The 18038-nt window shown below is 38.6% G+C and overlaps 3 protein-coding genes and 1 long non-coding RNA gene across 9 annotated transcripts in view; 1 reads left to right on the top strand and 3 right to left on the bottom strand.

Annotated features, from left to right (window-relative positions):
- The window catches only part of LOC126605710 (uncharacterized), a 93899-nt gene that overhangs the window by 9926 nt on the left and 65935 nt on the right, over positions 1-18038 (bottom strand). The gene's annotated exons all lie outside the window — the stretch shown is intronic.
- Positions 17-1479, bottom strand: LOC126605706 (V-type proton ATPase 16 kDa proteolipid subunit-like). The gene is made up of 3 exons (XM_050273141.1): positions 1298-1479; positions 924-1209; positions 17-453 (listed from the first exon to the last, which is right to left on the bottom strand). Exons 1-3 carry the CDS (start codon positions 1377-1379, stop codon positions 321-323), a joined length of 501 nt encoding a protein of 166 aa, XP_050129098.1. The 5' UTR covers positions 1380-1479; the 3' UTR covers positions 17-320.
- LOC126605676 (lysine-specific histone demethylase 1 homolog 3-like) lies at positions 3299-11290 on the bottom strand. 3 transcript variants are annotated; one of them, XM_050273093.1, is made up of 9 exons: positions 11126-11290; positions 9200-11002; positions 8603-8744; positions 6165-8441; positions 5923-6016; positions 5311-5804; positions 4485-5201; positions 4254-4328; positions 3299-3930 (listed from the first exon to the last, which is right to left on the bottom strand). In XM_050273093.1, exons 2-9 carry the CDS (start codon positions 10669-10671, stop codon positions 3865-3867), a joined length of 5337 nt encoding a protein of 1778 aa, XP_050129050.1. In that variant the 5' UTR covers positions 10672-11002; positions 11126-11290; the 3' UTR covers positions 3299-3864. The 3 variants fall into 3 exon arrangements, with proteins under 3 accessions (XP_050129050.1, XP_050129052.1, XP_050129053.1); XM_050273095.1 differs by having other exon boundaries at positions 9200-10843; positions 11126-11285; XM_050273096.1 differs by lacking the exons at positions 3299-3930; positions 4254-4328 and having other exon boundaries at positions 5065-5228.
- LOC126605700 (protein DECREASED SIZE EXCLUSION LIMIT 1-like) lies at positions 12555-16506 on the top strand. 4 transcript variants are annotated; one of them, XM_050273132.1, is made up of 14 exons: positions 12555-12714; positions 12817-12971; positions 13056-13118; positions 13224-13283; positions 13405-13452; positions 13584-13795; positions 13984-14042; positions 14126-14219; positions 14373-14439; positions 15099-15181; positions 15282-15373; positions 15767-15873; positions 15993-16056; positions 16299-16506. In XM_050273132.1, the coding sequence occupies exons 2-14, from the start codon at positions 12862-12864 to the stop codon at positions 16395-16397; spliced, it is 1158 nt and encodes a 385-aa protein (XP_050129089.1). In that variant the 5' UTR covers positions 12555-12714; positions 12817-12861; the 3' UTR covers positions 16398-16506. The 4 variants fall into 4 exon arrangements, with proteins under 4 accessions (XP_050129089.1, XP_050129087.1, XP_050129090.1 ...); XM_050273130.1 differs by having other exon boundaries at positions 13396-13452; XM_050273133.1 differs by lacking the exon at positions 16299-16506 and adding an exon at positions 16122-16271 and having other exon boundaries at positions 13396-13452.

Raw genomic sequence — 18038 nt, 5'->3', positions numbered from 1 at the left:
ATAAGTACGAATGCACTAAACACAATGATACAGGCCATATAAACTTGAACAAATAAATGTTTAATTCGATTTCTCAATACAGCATGGGATCGTGAAACACAACGCAAACTTATTCGGAAGTAAAACTAATAGCTAATTCTATTTCTAACACCTTTGGCACATAAATACTACCACAATCCACCTGGTAGAACACAACATCAATCACATCATACATGAATCTGCTGCATCGCACCTTCGAAACAAAACTATAACTTCTAACCAAAACAGTAAAGTAGTTCTTGATAAATAGCAGCAACTGAAAACAGCACCAAGCACACCTTCTAGTCAGCTCTTGACTGACCCGATCGGGAAGAGAGAATGATACCAACAATCAGACCGTACAGTGCCAGTGCTTCAGCAAAAATGAGAATGAGGATCATCCCAACGAAAAGCTTTGGCTGTTGTGCATTGGCTCTGCATAATTCCAAAATGACATTAGAGGAGGAAACTCTCAATCGAAACGCAACAAGATACCAATTACGAGTAACACGGCCGTAAAGACAATTCATGAATGCTCAGGAAAACCGACTGACAACCATAGCTTCTATATAAACAGACTTCAAGATCTCTATCTGGTTTTCAGTTGCGATATTCATTTGATGGCCTTCAACCATTGGAAAGTCAGCACTTATATGTCACAAATTCGATAATATAACACCAGGCATATGACAGAGCAAACTGCTATTACTAAGAACCAGTAAATACAAGCACGGCACGCCACAGAAAACCCGGTTCTTAAACAATCAAATCGATGTTGTATTGCAATTTATACAAGCAGTGACAGATTAAAATAGCACAATGAGTACAAACATCCTAAACCAGATTGAAGCAATGCAAAATCGAGATAGAATCCGGAATTGCGGAGATAGAACGAGAGATGTTACCTAACACCGGCATCACCGACAATGCCAATAGCCATACCGGCAGATAGACCGGCAAGGCCGCAAGCTAGACCAGAGGAAAGATGAGCATAGCCATCGAAAAGGTAATAGGACTTAGCCTTGGGGTTGATACCGGTACTGATGATGACGGCGATAATGAGCCCGTAAATACCCAACACTCCCGCCATAACTACCGGCACGATCGACTTCATCACCAGCTCCGGCCTCATCACTCCCATCGACGCCACTCCTACTCCGCTCTTCGCCGTCCCATATGCAGCTCCCATACCTGCAAAACACACAAAATGGGATCAAAATCCCTATATCCGCCGGGACCAAACCCTAGGTGCTTAGATCTGGGCCGAATGGGAACTTACAGGAGAAGACGAGGGCCGCGGCGGCGCCGAGGAACCCGAAGAACGGTGCCGTTTCATCGCCACTGAAGGTTGAAGAAGACATTCTCCTCGATTTATGGACAGATATTCTTTGATCGGATCTGGCTTTTGATGGATTTGTTTTCTCCTCTCCTCTCCTCTCCGCCAAAACCCCTTTAAGCGTTTATGCGTGTTTCGATCTCAGCCTCAGAAAGTAACTCTGTAATTTGGGCCTTATGTTAGCTTGAGGCCCAATCTGGGAATGGTTAGTTGGGGCCAACCCAGCCCATCGAATGGAAACACGGACACGGTTTTGCAGGATTCGAATTCCTTAACCCGGTTTTGTTATTCCCACAAATTAGAGTAGTTTTAATTAAAATATCGCCCTTGAAAAAAAAACCAATTAAAAATGATTTAATTTTGATACTTGATTGCATAAATAATCATTTTTGCTAATTTCCCAAAAGTGGTTATGTTGTCGATGTTAAAAAATAATTATTTATACAACCAAATGTAAAAAGATGATCATTCCTACTAATTGTTCCCCCTCCCATGAAAACCGAACTTCGTTAAATAAAAAATAATTTATGCACACCGTTTTTTGTCTTTGCTTTTGTGAACCCTCTCTTTGAATTATGACCCTTGAATCTCTTAGGGGAATAAAAAAAAAGGGCATGCGTGCACAGGTGAAAAAAAGTGTGCAGAAATCATTGGCCCTTTCAAATCCATGGGACTTTTACAAGACCGTTCATCTATTGCTAATTACAGTGCTATTGGAAGACGACTCCATTCCAGCATACAGCACAACTTACATGATGCACTATAGCCGGGGGGTGGGACCAACACCAAGACGGGTACGTGCATGTGGGTCCCACCGCCCTATGAGAGGGTTGTCACAGAAGACAACCCAACCCACGAATCAATCTAGACTCTGGAGGAGCAAGAAAGGGCTTTATTACAGACGGTAACACATAATTCATCTGGAAATCATTGAACACGGACACTGCATATGAAACGACAAATTTCAAATGCTCGGTATCATTTGGACCTCACACCAAATGAAAAGGAAAGAGAATACTTATATATGATATCTCCATTACTCGGGTAACACTAATCGCTCAGATGGAATAGATACCATTACCAACTTTCAAGAAAAATTGGGTTGATGTCTAGCAAGAAAAAAGCTCATGTCAATGTCAAAGCAACAAAGCGTGAAACACAACGTATGGAGGCATACTTCCAGCACCGCCATGTAAGATAATAGGAATCCCAACTGAGAGGAAGTAAATACGAATGTCGGGCAAAAAACACACATAACATGTTAAACAAACACATCTATTAGACTATTTCATCTCCAATCCATGGCATCTGCCAACAGTTCGGCATATTGAACAAAAATCAGGCAAGGGTTGATCAAAGAAATCTTCAAAATATATTAGCATCAACAAATGTGGGGATACAGAGGCTAGAGCGCATACCTCTTGCTTCTTCTGAACAGCCAAAAACATCTATCCCGGCCTAGCAAGAATCAAACAGAGGCGTAATCAGAGACTAAAAAAACAATAGAATGAGTGAAAATGCTTTTCAATATGACAGATAAAACCTGGCATTTCATCATGCAGTCCAACCATAATCGAAGCTAAAACTGCATAGTTTTAGATATATAACAGAACATCTATAACAAAATATACCTGCGGTTATTTTCTGGATTTCAATGTAATACCACTATTACATGTATGCTTTCAAATGATAACTATTTTGGAAGCTGGAACAAGAAGTTGAAACTATTAGCGCATACATCATACATGAATAGAAAAGCCTCCCGACCCAAGGCAAATAATCAGAGAGGAAAAAAGTTCAGAAAGCAGATATTTCATCCCTTGGAGTCTTCTAATAGAGAAATATGCAACTCCTTCATTCAATTTAATTGTGAGCAAATGTGAAGTTAGTGATTCTGTAAAACCAAAAGCGTAACCATAACATATTAAAGTACTTTGGCCACCATGGAAAAATGTTCTGTATTCTTGTTGAGCTAACACAATCCTACTCTGTACACATTGGAAAAATGATAAAAGAAAAAAAAGTCAGGAATTAGTTTGTCCTCGTTGAGGATCCCTGAATGAAAAATAGGGTCTTAATTTTTCAGCCCTAGAAATACATCCTTGATGGACGACAAGCCAACTTCTAAATGCAATCTACTATCATCTCCATACCAAGTTGATGCACGTAACTGAAATGGACACAGCAACCTGCTTTGAGCAAATTCGTTAACTTAGATTTGTATCCAAAATGGTTTGTCCCCGTTGCACTGACCAACGATAATTGCATTGACCAACGATAATTGCATTCCATGATGCCCGGATTGACAGGCAACAAACCCCATGCCTTTCTTCCATTGCTCCTTCCAAATCACAAAAGTGCTTGTTGGCAGTTTCATTAAGATCTAATTTGATTCTATCTGCGCACCACCACTTCCAGCTTACGCTGAAAATTCATCCGGGAACAACAGACTTACGCATGTACTGTACAGAAGTCATGCACAAACACAGGTCCATTAACCCAAGGGACCATCAAGATTTCACTGTGGGTTTTGCTGCCATGTGCCTCTCAATCAATTTATCCACAAAAGCACGGATCTGCAGTTTTTAAATCATTGAAAAGGAACTTGGTAAGAAGAAACTAATGTCACTGCATCATATATTATATTTCTTAATGAAAAAACTTCTGTTCATTTCCTGGCGCAAATTGATGTACAGTAAAAAAACTTTCAGGATAGCATGTACAAAAATTTCAAGTTGCCAACAATTTTGTATTCTCTTTGCTCGTTCAGGTGAAGAAAGCCGTTGGAAAATATTTCAAAAATCAGCCAGGAAATCACTTTAATGACTTAAAAAAAACTCATTAAAGTAAGCATGGAAAGACAAATATGACTTATTATAACAAAATAATGGAAGAATACCTTGTTCCTGCGCTTGAAATCAAGAAACTCATAAACAGCCATGGCTTTTTCTGAGTCTGTGGCGAGCTCCATGACCTGAAAATTGAATTCCCCAAAAATTTAAGACTGTAAATAAAAACAATAAGAATAGTTGCAAAACTGAGTTCAACAAAATTGCAACAAAATTTGACTAGAAACCATGGTATATTTTCTGTTTAGTATGGCAGGAAGGAAAAATGAAAAATGACTAACTTTGGTAGCACTTTTCTTCATGATTGACTTGTATCCCTCTCTATCTATCTTTTTAGCTTTATAAAGGGGCATAAGCAATGATGCCACATAATCGACAACAGCCTGCTTAATATTATCTGCTCCTCGATGATGATTTTTTAACGACTCCTTGTTCACGGTAACTTGGGAAACAGAGCCCTCATTTACAGGTCCTTCATGCTTCCAGCTGTGTTTTCTTGAAGTCGTATTTGAACCTTCCTCATCATGTATATACGGTTCTGGATGGAAGAAATCAGGGTCTACTGCAGCTGCTTGAGATTGCCACATCTCAATGGCATGATAATCCTTTATCCCGGCACTACCAGCTGTATCGACCCATGCTCTTGTATAAATACTGCTGTCGACAGCAGCACTCTCTCCTGAGTGCTCTCTGATATTTGTTTGACTACCAGTCTCATTTGGATTGCTCCGCTGGGAGAGGTTATCGACTGACATTCTTGAACTATCAATATTGACGCAAGTGGCAGAGAAATCAACAGACCAGTCCCTAACTTTGCAGTTTCTTGAGTCTATTTCTGATATACAATCTTGTCTACCCAAATCACCACCTGACCACTTCCTCCTAAAATCATACTCATCCATTTGAGGGTACTGCTCCCGTCGAGCAAACTTATGAAATGAGGGAATCTTGGGAAGCTGAAGCAAAGTACCACTCTTGGCTTCTGAAGATGCATATGCCTACAATGAACAACGATAACTAAATTCCTGTAGAACAAAAGGGCACAAATAGGAAGGGGATAGGCAGTACTATATCACACTAAATTGAGTAGAGTCAAGGGAAACAAACCTCGGCAGCTGCAAGTGCTGCTGCACGGGCTGCTTCAGCAGCAGCAATGGCAGCTTGTTCTGCTTCTGTCACAGCAACGTCATTCTCCTTTAGCTCAGAATGTGGTCTGCCAGTTGAACCTCGAAACCGTGATGAATTAATCTCTGATTTTGAAGAATTTGCTGTTTCACCCTTAATGGGTTTGCCATTCACTTTCTTACCATTTGCATTCAAAGGCAAATGGCTTGCGGTCGATGCTGAATCCTGTAAGCTTCCTTTGTGCTCTAAACCACCATGAAATGTGTGTAGAGGCGGCTTACCAGAAGATGGATCTCTAATTGGTTTTCTCCTCAATGCATCTGCAGCAGTTGCTTGCCTTGACAACTTCAACGCACCATTGGAAGCTTTTTCCTTGCGGAAAACTTCAAGCCACACATTAACCAGCTGACTTGCTATGGCACGTATATCACGGCTTGTATGTACACAAACTTTTTCTCGTACAGTTTTCCCAATGCCTGCACCAACAAACAAGAGATTAACTAATTTTGAAGAAATACATTCTAATGATTATGATACCCATTAATGCACATAGGAATGCCAGTTGATAAAGATCGAGAAATAAAGAGACAATACCAGACAAGCGCACAGCCAGTAGGTCCGTTGAAACAAGCACAAGAAGCCGAACACAATGCCGCAAGAGTTGAGTCCCAGCCTTCCCCATCGAGTCCTGTTGTAGTAAGGAAATTTATAACCTCAGAAAAACAAAATCTCCAAGAAAGCAAACATTGGATGCTATCAACAACAAAATATGTGTGAGTCAACATATTGTGAATTCATATTTGATTGAATGATGATAAATATGGATGCAGAATTACCAGTATCCACAAGTTGAGAGTAGTCAGCCCTTCTTTGGTGCCAGCAAAGGACTTCAAGGTTTCAACAGGAAGACTCAATAACTCTTTGGCCAGATGCAACCTTCCTTTGGTAGTCTTTGCATTAAAGAACATGTCCTGGAGTAGGGCCTCCTTGTTCATGTAAAGGACATCTGAAAGTTCAACTGCATCAAGTCTCCTTGTTATGTCTCTAACTTCAGCCCTTTCAGAATCTGATTGTCTCTGAATACCTGCAACGGCATCTGCTTCTGCTGTATAATCATTTCCAGTAGTCAGTATGTCAATTATACGCACTGCCTCCCGGAGGCCACTCATCATCGCACCACCAACAGTGTCAGGATGCTCCTTGCAGGTAGCTTCACCAGCAAAAAATAGGCAGTTCTCAACAGGTCTCCCTAGTATATCATAATCTTCCCCCGAAGCTCCAACAGCAACATATGAGTAGGCACCGTAGCTGAAAGGATCCTTACCCCAATCTGTCACAACTGATGCAACAGGATCAGGTACTGAAGCCTCTCCAAACAATTTACGAAGAACCACTATCGCATGGTTAATATGTTCAGAAGAGCTCATATTTTGCCCATCTATAGCTGCCTTACCAACCACCAAGGCTATGAGAACAGGAGCCCCAACAGTTTTCTTGACATTCCAGAACATAAAGCACTGGCCTCTCAGTTCTGTTTCCTCAGCAGTTGCTCCAAAGTAATCCACAGAATCATCCCAAAAGACATCTGGAAATTCCAAAACTACTTTATTAAGAACTCCAAACCCAAGCCGCAGAATGGAAGAATGTTTCCAGTGGGGCAATGGTGGGGAAAATTTGATGGTTTCTGCTTTTAAGCACCCAAGAGGCACTGTAATCAAAATCGCATCTCCTGAAAAATCGCTGCCATTAGATGTGGAAACCTTGACTTTGTTACACCGGTTAGTGTTCAATCCAGCGTCTTTGGTGACATATGAAATATCAGTGACTACATGATTCAAGTGAATGTGAAGTCCTTCTCCAAGAGACTCAACAACAGTGCTGTAACCCCCTTTAATCATGCAGTGAGCTCCTCCAAAGCCACCATAAACATCATCCTGGTTCCAGTTGGGGAGAGAGACCTCCTTCAGCGGAGCAGCACAACCATATTCCAAATTGGCAAAATGCCAATCCATGACCCTCCTCTCAAGAGGGCTCAAAAGCTCTAGCTTTTGACAACTTTTCTTAGCTCTATCAATATTTTTTTTGGCATCAATGAAACCATCCATTAAATCATGCAGTTCTTTTTCTTCAACACTAGTTGCTGTTTTTGCCATACGACGCCTCTTGAGGGCATGTTCCAAACCTTTCTCGAGAGACATTCTTGTCTGTTCTCCCTCCTGTGCAACAAGCAATACCATGTCATCAAGAAGGCTGTTGAACTCTGCTTCCAATGCTTCATCCAGATCTGCAGGAACCTTTTCACCTGTTGCAATGTCATAAAGAGGGCAATCACTGTTTAAGACAGTCAACTCAAGGCCCAGCTGTGCACAAACCAAAGAGGAGGGGTCTGGTCGTCTTTCAGTGGCCCAATCAGCCTCAACACCAGTTATAATGCTAGCACCAAGATCCACAGGAACTGATAGAGATGACCTGTCTGTATAAACACGGCCCCCTATCCTACTCCTAGCTTCCAATATAGTGACTGAAAAGCCCTGACGTTGCAAGTGGCGTGCAGCAGTTAATCCAGCAGGACCAGCACCTATGACAATGATTTTCTTTTTTACTTCCAGACCGCATTGCGGATTATTATTCCTCACTGCATGATCTTGTGATGCACACTGAGTACTGTGTGATACATTCTTTAACTCTGGAGTTTCAAGAGGGATGCCTCCATCACCCAATGTCTCACTAATTCGATCACTACTTGAAACATCCATATTGTCCAATTTACTTTGTAACCTTGCATCAACACTGGTGTTTTCCGGGTGATCAGCCTCACACTCAGCATGGTTTTTTGTATTGGACAATTCCAATGCCGCTGTGGTTACAAGCCCGTTGTCTTTTGTGACTTCATGAGTCGAGTTGTCGCTTTTAATTACGACACCACTCTTCGCATCAGTTTTAGTTTTAGAACTCTTAACCTGGCCTGTGATAAAGGAAACTCCATCCTCTGAATCAGCAACTGAAACCCCAAAAATTTCCTCAAAATTTTTTTCTCTCAGAATTTTATAGTCATGCTTGGGACCAGATTCTGCTTTATCCTTCTCACGAGCAATTCCAATATTTATATAGCCCTGTCCAAGTTTTCATACATTGAAAAGATGAGACAAGCTAATAATGCAATCCTTCACTAGGAAATGCAAGAATGAAAAGACACTAGGAAAAGAAGAAGAAGAAGACTGATCAATATTGAACTGGCACATATAAAAATCCATAAAAGGCTTTATAGACTTACACTGAGATCGAGGAATGTATAAATATCCCTAATTAGGGAAGCACGAGGTGGTTCATCCGCACTAGCAGTATATGTTACCCCACAGTCAGCGAGAGGCAAAATTCGACTAACATCTTTATTCCACAGAGCAAGGATCTGATTCCTGTATTGCACCAAGCAGTGATTAACTAAACAAGGTAGAGCTTATCAGGCAAAACAATTAAACCAGAAGAAAAAAAATTTGAACTACATTGAAAAATTGATATAATATTTTCATTCAAAAGAAGAGAAGACCACACCTCAAAACTTGGACACAACCACTTAAAGAAGAGAAAAAAAAATCTAAACCAAAATGGCAATAATAAAAACATAAATATACCATCAATTTTATTAATGTCAACTTAAGTAAAGCGGCATCAAAATTTAAAAAGACCCTCCAAACAAACTTAGCATTAGTAGGATGCGACAGAAAACCAAAACATTTGAATAATTAGTAAGAATTGTCAAGTAAAATGGATAAAGTAACAGCTATAATTAGTATCAAGTACAAATTTCTGAAAGATTGCAATTCGTACAAGAAACCCCTATTATATGCAGGTTTCAGAATTAACTACTAACCTGCATTCCAAATAGTCCTGAACCCCACCTCTGCGCTTCAAGATCTCCTTGAATTTGATCTTCTCAACAGGACCAACTGCATGAGCTTTAAGACCAGCAGACACTGCTGCAGCCTCACCACTTTCAGACTCTGTACCGATACTTGAAGAGGAATCAAACTTCACTCTCAAATTGTCACTATTCAAACTTTGATCATTTATCAATACCTCCCAATCAGCATCCCCCTCATAAGCCATGTCTCCATGCCTACGCTTTCTAACAATGCGCCCCACACGCTGGACAGCTGATAGCTTAGCGTTTTTGTTTTCAACATCTGGTAGAGATACTGTGTCTTCTGGGAAACTCTCATTTTCATCAGCCTCTTCACTAGTGATAAGATGATCATGATTTGGAACATCATTTTCATCCCGCAAAGGACCAGAAGCAAGGCCAAGATTCTTAGTGTAAGAAATTAGACCATTACAATTACCTCCCATAGAGCAGTTCTTCAATCCATCCTCAAAAGTTTGCATTTGCTGTGTCATATGTTTTTTGTCTCCATCATTAACTTCATCTGAGCTGCATGGTCCCTCTTGAAAATTTGAACCAGAAGGATCCACTATGGCTTCATTTTTAATCAATTTGGAATCAAATCCTGAATGTGAGTAGAGAGGAACTCGATCTTCTGAAACGACTTTGTAGGGCCTTTTATGCTTTTTATCATTGAATGTCTCTTGATTTTCCCTGTGACGGTTAGAGGCTCTGTCATCAAAACTTTGACTTTCATCTTCCTTACACTGATCAGAGGCTGAATCCAATGGATTTGAACCAGCCAAAGGCATGGTGTTCAACCCATCCTCCAAAACCTTAGAACCACTCTTCTCTTTAGGACTTGAAGAGGCACGAGAATTCATAATCAAACCAGATTGTGACTTCCGGGAAAATGCTGATAATGAATCTTCCGGATGATGATCCAAAAGGCAATTAGAACCTTCCCCAAATCCCAGAGACCATGAAATCTTGGGTCTCTTTCCCTTTCCATTAAGCTCGTTTTCTACCTCTATATTGATAGTCACATCAGATCCATCATCACCCATAACAGGATCTTTCTCTAAAACCGTTGACGCTGATTTTCCATCCAAACCCCTGTCATCCACATGCTCATTAGAGGACTGATCCACAGACTGTACACCATCCAAAGCAAAACTCCTTCCCCTCATAGTTCCAGTCCCATAATCTTTCTTGGGACCCTTCAACTTCTTCCTCAAACTAGCCAAAGTATCATCCAGGCCCCCCAAATCCTCTTCTTCATCGTCAACCATCTTGCCCCTTTCACCGCCACCCCTAACCTTCTTAAGGTTTCTCTGCCTCTTCAACTTCAAAAGTGACCCAATTGGCTCATCATCCTCAGAATCAACCATATTCGCCTTGACAAACTTCGATCTTATCTGAAGGCCGGACTTCTTCTCCTCCCCATCCATTTTGTCAACCATATCTTTTTACGAAAACGGAGTCCTTCATAACCCTAATCCAGCTTCAGTGCCCAAATCAGGGTAACCAATCATCACCTTCCACTTCTCTATTGGTAAAAAACTAAAGTTCATGATTCACATGCACCCCGCCCTTGAGCAATTCAGCTACAATCATCATAAATTGAAACCACACCTAGAAATCCGAACACCCATCAAATCGCAGACAATCACAAACATTCACAATTCTAAAACTTGCAAAATTCAAATCCTCGATAAGCTTCTGCAACGAGTAAGCTCCTCTCCGCCCTCTGCCAATGGCCTCCCTCTACTCTAAGACCTCAATCGAGAAATTCTACCATTGAAAATACAGAAGAAAAAAAATAAAGAATTAAAAAAATATAAAATCTACCTAGGGTTTTTCATCCAGTTACTAAGCCCTAATGAGAGGAAAATAGAGGGGTGGCGGAGGTCAGACCTGTGTGCGGCGGAGCTCTGCCGCGGTGTCGTTAATGGATTCGTCGAAGGGAGTGAAGTGCGCACGTTAGCGTCGCGTAGGAAAATTGGGAAGGTCTGCTGTATAAAGTGCGCCGCGGGAGAAATTAAACGGCGTGGAAATAAAAAAAGGGAACGTATTGGGGAGGAATTTTTGGCCCGACACGATTTGTACGAGAAATGAGTGTGTGTGGGAGCAGACAACTACGGATGGCACCACCTAATTATGATTCTTTTCTAAACAATTATTATTTAGTAATTTAATTGCCATTTTGGAAGGGAAAAACACACTATACAAGTATCTTTGATAGTTTAATAACGTTAACGTCAATTGTCTATTTGTGAGTATTTGGAATGTGAGAGCACATGAAATCGTTATTAGATTAACATATAAATAACCTAACTCTAATTAGAACATTAGGAATAACTTTGCTTTAATATAATATTATAACGATATCATCCAACTCAAAATTAATTGTTGATTCATAAGTGAAGAGATTCAAAATCTTTTAAACGCTCATGTTGGACTCTCCTGTTTTGACATGTGATGCTCCCTCAATAGTACAAAATACTTCATCATAATTCAAGTATTTCTTAACATGCATTTTTATAGCGCCAAACTTTTAATAAATGAACTTTAGCGAAAAACTTCCGGTACTGTTCACTTTAACAAAAACCACATTTTTACACTAAAAAGTCAATCTTAGTACTATTTACTTTACCCTTTGTTTTGCCCTTATTGTTAAAACTCAAAGTTTTCTAACCCTTCTCATTAATTTTCCTACTTTTTTTAATTGATATTAGTCATGTAATTTCATGTCTATAAAGGGTGGAAATGTGAAAATTTGCATGCTCAAATTTCTAGCCTTCTAAAAGATATATTTTCATATAAGTGTTGTGGTGAATTCATATACTATTTAAAAGATTGGGTTAGAATTTTGATTGTGAAAATGAATTTATATATGTTTTGACGCTAGTAGTGAGAGTCGCTAATTTCCTCCTAAATTTTTTGTTAAAAAAAAAAAGAATTTATATTCTCTTGCTTAAATTGGAAAAGGAAAAGATTATATGACGTCAATTTGAAAGTGATTACAAAATTGTTAACCCAAAAAAGAAAAGTGGTTATAAAACTATCTAAATACCCAGTAAAGAATCGACTACGTGAGTAGCCCCTAAACTATTTATTTTCTTAATTGTTATATAAGGGGTTGTATTTAATCAAAATTTTAAATGAATCCGTAAAGGTTCATTGGTATTCAATAAATTTTTTAAAGGAGTTCAAAACTCCGTAAAAATTTGGATACATTCGTTTCAATTTTATAAGTAATCTATAAAATTAGGGATGGGCATGAGCCGGACCGATTAAAATTGGAGGAACCGGACATTATATGGTGTTGGATCTCATGGGGAACGGGACGGCCCATCTTCTAATAATAGTAAAAAAGCCCATAAACGGCAAGCTATGAATTGTCGTTCATACTTCATAGAATTCCAACTTCTGGAACTAGTGCGTTCCTCTTCTTCCTTCTACTGAACAGAGGACGACTGGCGCTGCCCAACCAAAGTTTACAGGTATACTGATATATTGGGATAATTTCAAATTTATGAAGGTGTTTAATTTGGTTTGAAAATTCAAATGAATTGATGTTTATGGTCATCGTTTTCACTCCTCAGCAGTCAGCTTCTCCACCGAGCGCCGGACTTGGGAAAGCAGTTCCGATGAGCAGCAAGCAGAGACGGCCGCCGGACCCAGTGGCGGTTCTGAGGGGCCACCGCGCCTCCGTCATGGACCTCTCTTTTCATCCTTCCCAACCACTCCTGTTCACCGGGTACGATTCAGTACACTTATGCAACCTACCCTTTTGTTATCATTTCTCAAAAATTAAAAATTTGGTGCCTTTTTTTTGTTCTAGTTCATCAGATGGCGAACTGAGGATTTGGGATACTATCCAGCATCGGACTGTATCATCAGCTGGGTAATTTAAATACCAATTTTCCATTTTATTTTTATGATTATAAAGTTCATATCTTTTTTTTTTTTTTTTGGAATGAAAAGTAAAAATTTATTTGCAACTTTTCAGGGTGCATAATGCAGCACATGGTATTGCTTCTGTTTCTTGTACTGCCAACAGAGTTATCAGGTGTTTTTCTTTTCATTTTTTCTACTTTTATTTGTTTATTGGCTACACACACACACACACACACACACTTTCTGTATTAGTAGTAGAATTGAATTTGAAAATGTTGGTGTAGCCAGGGCAGGGATGGGACGGTTAAATGTTGGGATATTGAAGGTGGAGGTCTGCCCAGGTTCTTAGCTAATTCCCATAATTGTAGCCTATAGTTATTCGGTTTCCATTGTACACTGCTTCATTTGTTATTTTTGATCATGGCATGTGCATGTGCCTCATTACTTTTGAACCTTGATATCGCCTTGGTAGGACTCCGTCTGTTACAATCAAGACAAACTCTTACCACTTTTGTAAACTTTCCTTGATGAAGAGGCCTCAATCTTGTTCTACACGAGTGGACGGGGTTAAGTGTCATGATGGAGAGGACAGAAGGGTTAGGGGGACCACTGATGAAGATACTCTAGATGACAGTAGTGACAACATTGAAGGGAATCTGCCTGAGCATCCCAGCGCCTTTGAAGGTTTATTTAAATTTGAAACTGATATTCCGGTCAGGATTGTTTTCTGTGCACTTTAGCTATGTTCTCACAGGAGATGAAGGCTTAGACTTTAGATATATCTATTAGTACTGTATTTTCAATTTGTTTTCTCTTTATTGCTCTGTGATAGTTCAGAAACAAGAATGTTGATAGACAGTTTTTGAAAACAGAAAATACTCAAGATGAATTATCTAAATATGTCGCTGTAGCAGGGGAGCAGACTTCTGAGGTTTGTATCTAACCTTGAGTATGTCTAGTGTGATTTCATTTTTGAAGCCCCGATTACTCACTACCTTCATGTGGTTTGCAAAGGTTGAGATTTGGGATCTTAATACTGCAGAAAGGTTTGCACGGCTTCCTCAAAGCTGCTTTGGTGGTTCCCCGGGTATTTCTTCCAAGGAGAGAGGTCCCATTCTAATTCATTCAACATTTTGCTTACTAGTTTCCGGGTTTGATTGTGTTTCAGTTTATACCAGATGGTTTTGGGCTATCACTTTTCTGTTCATCCTTTCGTGTTGATTTCATCTACTTTTGACATATAGCCTTTGGTTCTTGGCAGGAATGTGCATGGCTATTCAAGCATTCTCACCATCTGAATCACAGGGATTCCTAAATGTCTTGGTTGGGTATATTCTTTTCACTTCTCATTTTCTATGTTTTATGAAGCCGAGTACCTGATCAAAATTTTGATGGAAATGTAGCTCATCCGTGTGTCTGTGGTTTTAATGATGTTTGACTTCATAATCTTCATCTACTCGTAGTAGAATCTCTTTTGTTTGTTCTGTGTGTCTGTTGTCAGACTCTATGAAGATCGCTCAAATTTGTTTTTCCTTAACTTCTTTCAAACCAATGTGCTTTTTCCTCATCTTCTTTCAAACCAATGTGCTTATGAAGGGTTGGTCAGAAGTCATATTTCATGAGTTTCTTGACTAGTTGTTTGTAGGAATCTTAAAGCTCTTCAGGGTGTATGTAGTTCATTCGGTCAGAAGCATTTGATAACCCGGTTTGTGAGTTGTTGATGCACAATGTGAGAATGAGATGTGTGTATCATACACGAGTTATCCTTCCCTTTCCAACTTAGGGGGTACTGAATCGAGATGTGTATATAACAGGTCTTAAAGGTTGTTTATACAATGTGAGCATGCACCCATATTGATACATGTTATAATCACTGAAGAAGGATTATTCTGCATTTGGTTTCTGGAATTGAAATGTGAGGTCAAAATTTTTTTCGTCATTTTGCTATGTGTTTTCTGATTTTGTTTCTTTGTTCTACATGGTACAGTTATGAGGATGGTTCCATGCTTTGGTGGGATATTAGAAATCCAGGGGTTCCAATGACCTCTGTCAGGTTTCATTCAGAACCAGGTGAGAGACCTAGAATCCAAAGAACCCCATGCATTTTTATTACTATTTCTTATTTTATCCTTTGAAATAAGTCATGTTCTTCATGCATCTTTATCTGCAGTTCTAAGTCTATGCGTGGATGGGTCATGCAATGGTGGTATCTCAGGAGCTGCAGATGAGAAAGTTGTGCTGTATAGTTTGGATCCTTCAATGGTAACTTAGTCATGTCTGTAAGTTTGTAGGACTAGATGTTTTACAGCTCCTCCCTCTGAACCTTAGAGTTGTTTCCCAGGTGTTTATCAATGAAAATGTTACCTTTTCATAAATAAAAAAATCTTTAACCGCGGTATGTATGTTCATGTAAACACGAGAGTATTGTTCACCATATTATTGTGAGGTTTTTAATACATACTTAATTGCAGTTAATGTGTAAGCTGAAAGATTTCAAATATAGGAAGAATTGGCTGTGAAAGTAGCTGACTAGCTACAGAAGGCAACCAAGTCAAATATACATGCTCTGATTTTGTGCCTGTTGCTTGTTTACTCTAATTGAAATTCAAGCATACTTCATCTTTTTTTGCCTTAATGTTGTGCTGTCTAACCCAGGGTACGTGTGTGATCAAGAAAGAAATTATTTTGGAACGACCTGGAATTTCAAGCACTTCCATTCGACCTGATGGTAAAATTTTTGCAACCGCTGGCTGGGACCACAGGTTTGGGAACAGAACTTTCATTTTGAGATTTGAAGTATATCTTGTAATTCATTCATAGCAATTCTGCATTCTTACGTCTTTTCTCTTTGCCCTTTATTCATTTTACATCTTGATGCCAGAGTGAGGGTGTATAACTATCGTAAAGGAAATGCTTTGGCGATATTGAAGTATCACCATGCAACGGTATGATGTTCCTAGTAACACAAGAAATTAGATACATAAAGATTCTCATTTTCGGGATTTTGCAGTTATTTCTCTAACTCAAGCTCTGATGTTACAAAAAGAAGAAATATTGTCGAGTACTTGATTGGTACATGGTCTGTTTGGTCACCTGTTTTGTTTCTCTGAAACCACCACTCTATCTGCCTTGGGCGTTTTTCTCACCAGCGAGGGCCTGATTATGCGGATTTATCTTTTTTTTGCAGTGTAATGCCGTTTCTTATTCAGCTGATTGTAAGCTAATGGCATCTGCTTCAGAAGACACAACAGTGGCTCTATGGGAACTCTATCCTCCTCGAACTTAAAACGATACGGTCTGTATTGTACTATGGTCATGGGGTAAAAATGAGTTGTCTTCCCTCTAATTTAACAGAAAATCATTAGTAATCGGTATTGTTACAAATGTGTTCTTTCTGCTTGTGTTGTTTTCGTTTGCTTCTTTTGGGTACCATTTATTGAAGTCGAAATTTTGGACTTCTTTATCACTTTAGGTGGCTGCTCCCATCGTTCAATTTATTCTGAACAGATTTAGCCTCCGACGAGTCGTCCATTCGAACTTGATGGCCTCATACTGTCTGAGCTTGTGTAATCTGAACCGTGTGGTGTCTCCTTTTTAGGATACGAAAACAATGTGGTTCGAGGTCCCTAACATTGAGTCTTCCACAAGGCACCCGAAAATTTAAAACCAACTTCATTTCCTTCCGCTCGAAGCATGACCTGCATCCCAAGAGCCATTCATTAAGCAGCCTGGCTGGTTTAGTTGCTTATTAATGACATCCTACACGAACACATGATTTGCCTAAAAAACTCGTCCCACTCAGTTTTGGCAAGAAAATTGCGCATTGGAGTGATGTTAAATTGTGCTGATGAAGTTATACCTAATTAGATGACATGTTTTGAAGAAGATGGTAAATATGGTTAAATTGGAGAAGATATAATGTAGATAACGGATTAAACTCTTACGAGATATAAAACTGACACGTTTGCGTTCGTCATGTCAATGTTAATATTAGAAAGTGTCATGTTACATGTTTAATTAAATAGCATCATTACTTGATTTTACGATAGATTTACAAAAGTTTGACTCATATTCTTTTTCCTTCGTCTCTAAGCATCTTTTGTGCAAACAAGAAAAGAAAAAAAGCTTCTTCACAATATATATAAAAGGCGTTTTAGAAACAGCCACTTTGAGAAACTTATGAAAAGGTCATTTTGGAAGCAGCAAAGGATAAAGACGTTTAGAATCCGTTTCTCTTATCTTTTAATTAATAGAGTGCCGACCTTCCTAACTTTGGTTCTTCTAATTAGTTATAACTCATTCTTCATTTTGCTACTTTATTGATTAAAATCATATTCCTTTTCAAATTTTGATCAAGATCCTTGGGTAATAGGTATTAATAACATCATTAATTATTTTAATAATAAAATATTTTTTTATTTCTAAATATATTAATTTAATGTTAAAAATGTTACAATTAGTATATTTATATTTATGACTCAATTTTTTATCATATATTTTTAGTTTTAGTTTGTACCCATTTTTAATTTGTAATTTTTTTTTTAATTTGTACCAATTTTCTTTTCAATTTTAATTTGTACCCATATATTAATTTCTTTTTGTGCCCATATTTTTTAAAGTTTATTTGTATTTGTACCCATATATTTTTTTTATTTGTACTTTTTATTTTGCTAAATGTACCCATGCTAATTATATGTACCCATTCATGTAAAACTTTTTAATCTTAAAATGTACTCATTCTTAAATATACCAATTTGTTATATGTAAAATGTACCCTTTTTTTATATAAAATATATTCAATTTCTTTTCTAATCCATTTTTACACTTATATGGGTACATTCTTTTTTCTTTGACTTTAAAATGTATCCATGTCAAGTTTAACCGAAGAAATTCACTAATGTTATTAAGCCTAATATCTTTTTTTTAT

The sequence above is a fragment of the Malus sylvestris genome, chromosome 15 (genome assembly GCF_916048215.2).
Source record: "Malus sylvestris chromosome 15, drMalSylv7.2, whole genome shotgun sequence".
Taxonomy (NCBI): domain Eukaryota; kingdom Viridiplantae; phylum Streptophyta; class Magnoliopsida; order Rosales; family Rosaceae; genus Malus; species Malus sylvestris.
This window is presented reverse-complemented; position numbering and strand designations above follow the sequence as displayed.

Bases quoted from the DNA above. Each gene is read 5' to 3' on its own strand.
- LOC126605676 (XM_050273093.1), bottom strand. From the start codon at position 10,671: ATGGTTGACAAAATGGATGGGGAGGAGAAGAAGTCCGGCCTTCAGATA. The intron at 6,017-6,164 runs GTAATTCTGCAT...TTACTACAACAG, and splicing joins CTCTCAACTTGTGGATACTG to GACTCGATGGGGAAGGCTGG. The intron at 5,805-5,922 runs GTATTGTCTCTT...TTGTTGGTGCAG, and splicing joins ACTGGCTGTGCGCTTGTCTG to GCATTGGGAAAACTGTACGA.
- LOC126605700 (XM_050273130.1), top strand. From the start codon at position 12,862: ATGAGCAGCAAGCAGAGACGGCCGCCGGACCCAGTGGCGGTTCTGAGG. The intron at 14,440-15,098 runs GTATATTCTTTT...TACATGGTACAG, and splicing joins TTCCTAAATGTCTTGGTTGG to TTATGAGGATGGTTCCATGC. The intron at 16,057-16,298 runs GTATGATGTTCC...TTTTTTTTGCAG, and splicing joins TGAAGTATCACCATGCAACG to TGTAATGCCGTTTCTTATTC.
- LOC126605706 (XM_050273141.1), bottom strand. From the start codon at position 1,379: ATGTCTTCTTCAACCTTCAGTGGCGATGAAACGGCACCGTTCTTCGGG. The intron at 1,210-1,297 runs GTAAGTTCCCAT...TGTGTTTTGCAG, and splicing joins CGCGGCCCTCGTCTTCTCCT to GTATGGGAGCTGCATATGGG. The intron at 454-923 runs GTAACATCTCTC...GGAATTATGCAG, and splicing joins GTCGGTGATGCCGGTGTTAG to AGCCAATGCACAACAGCCAA.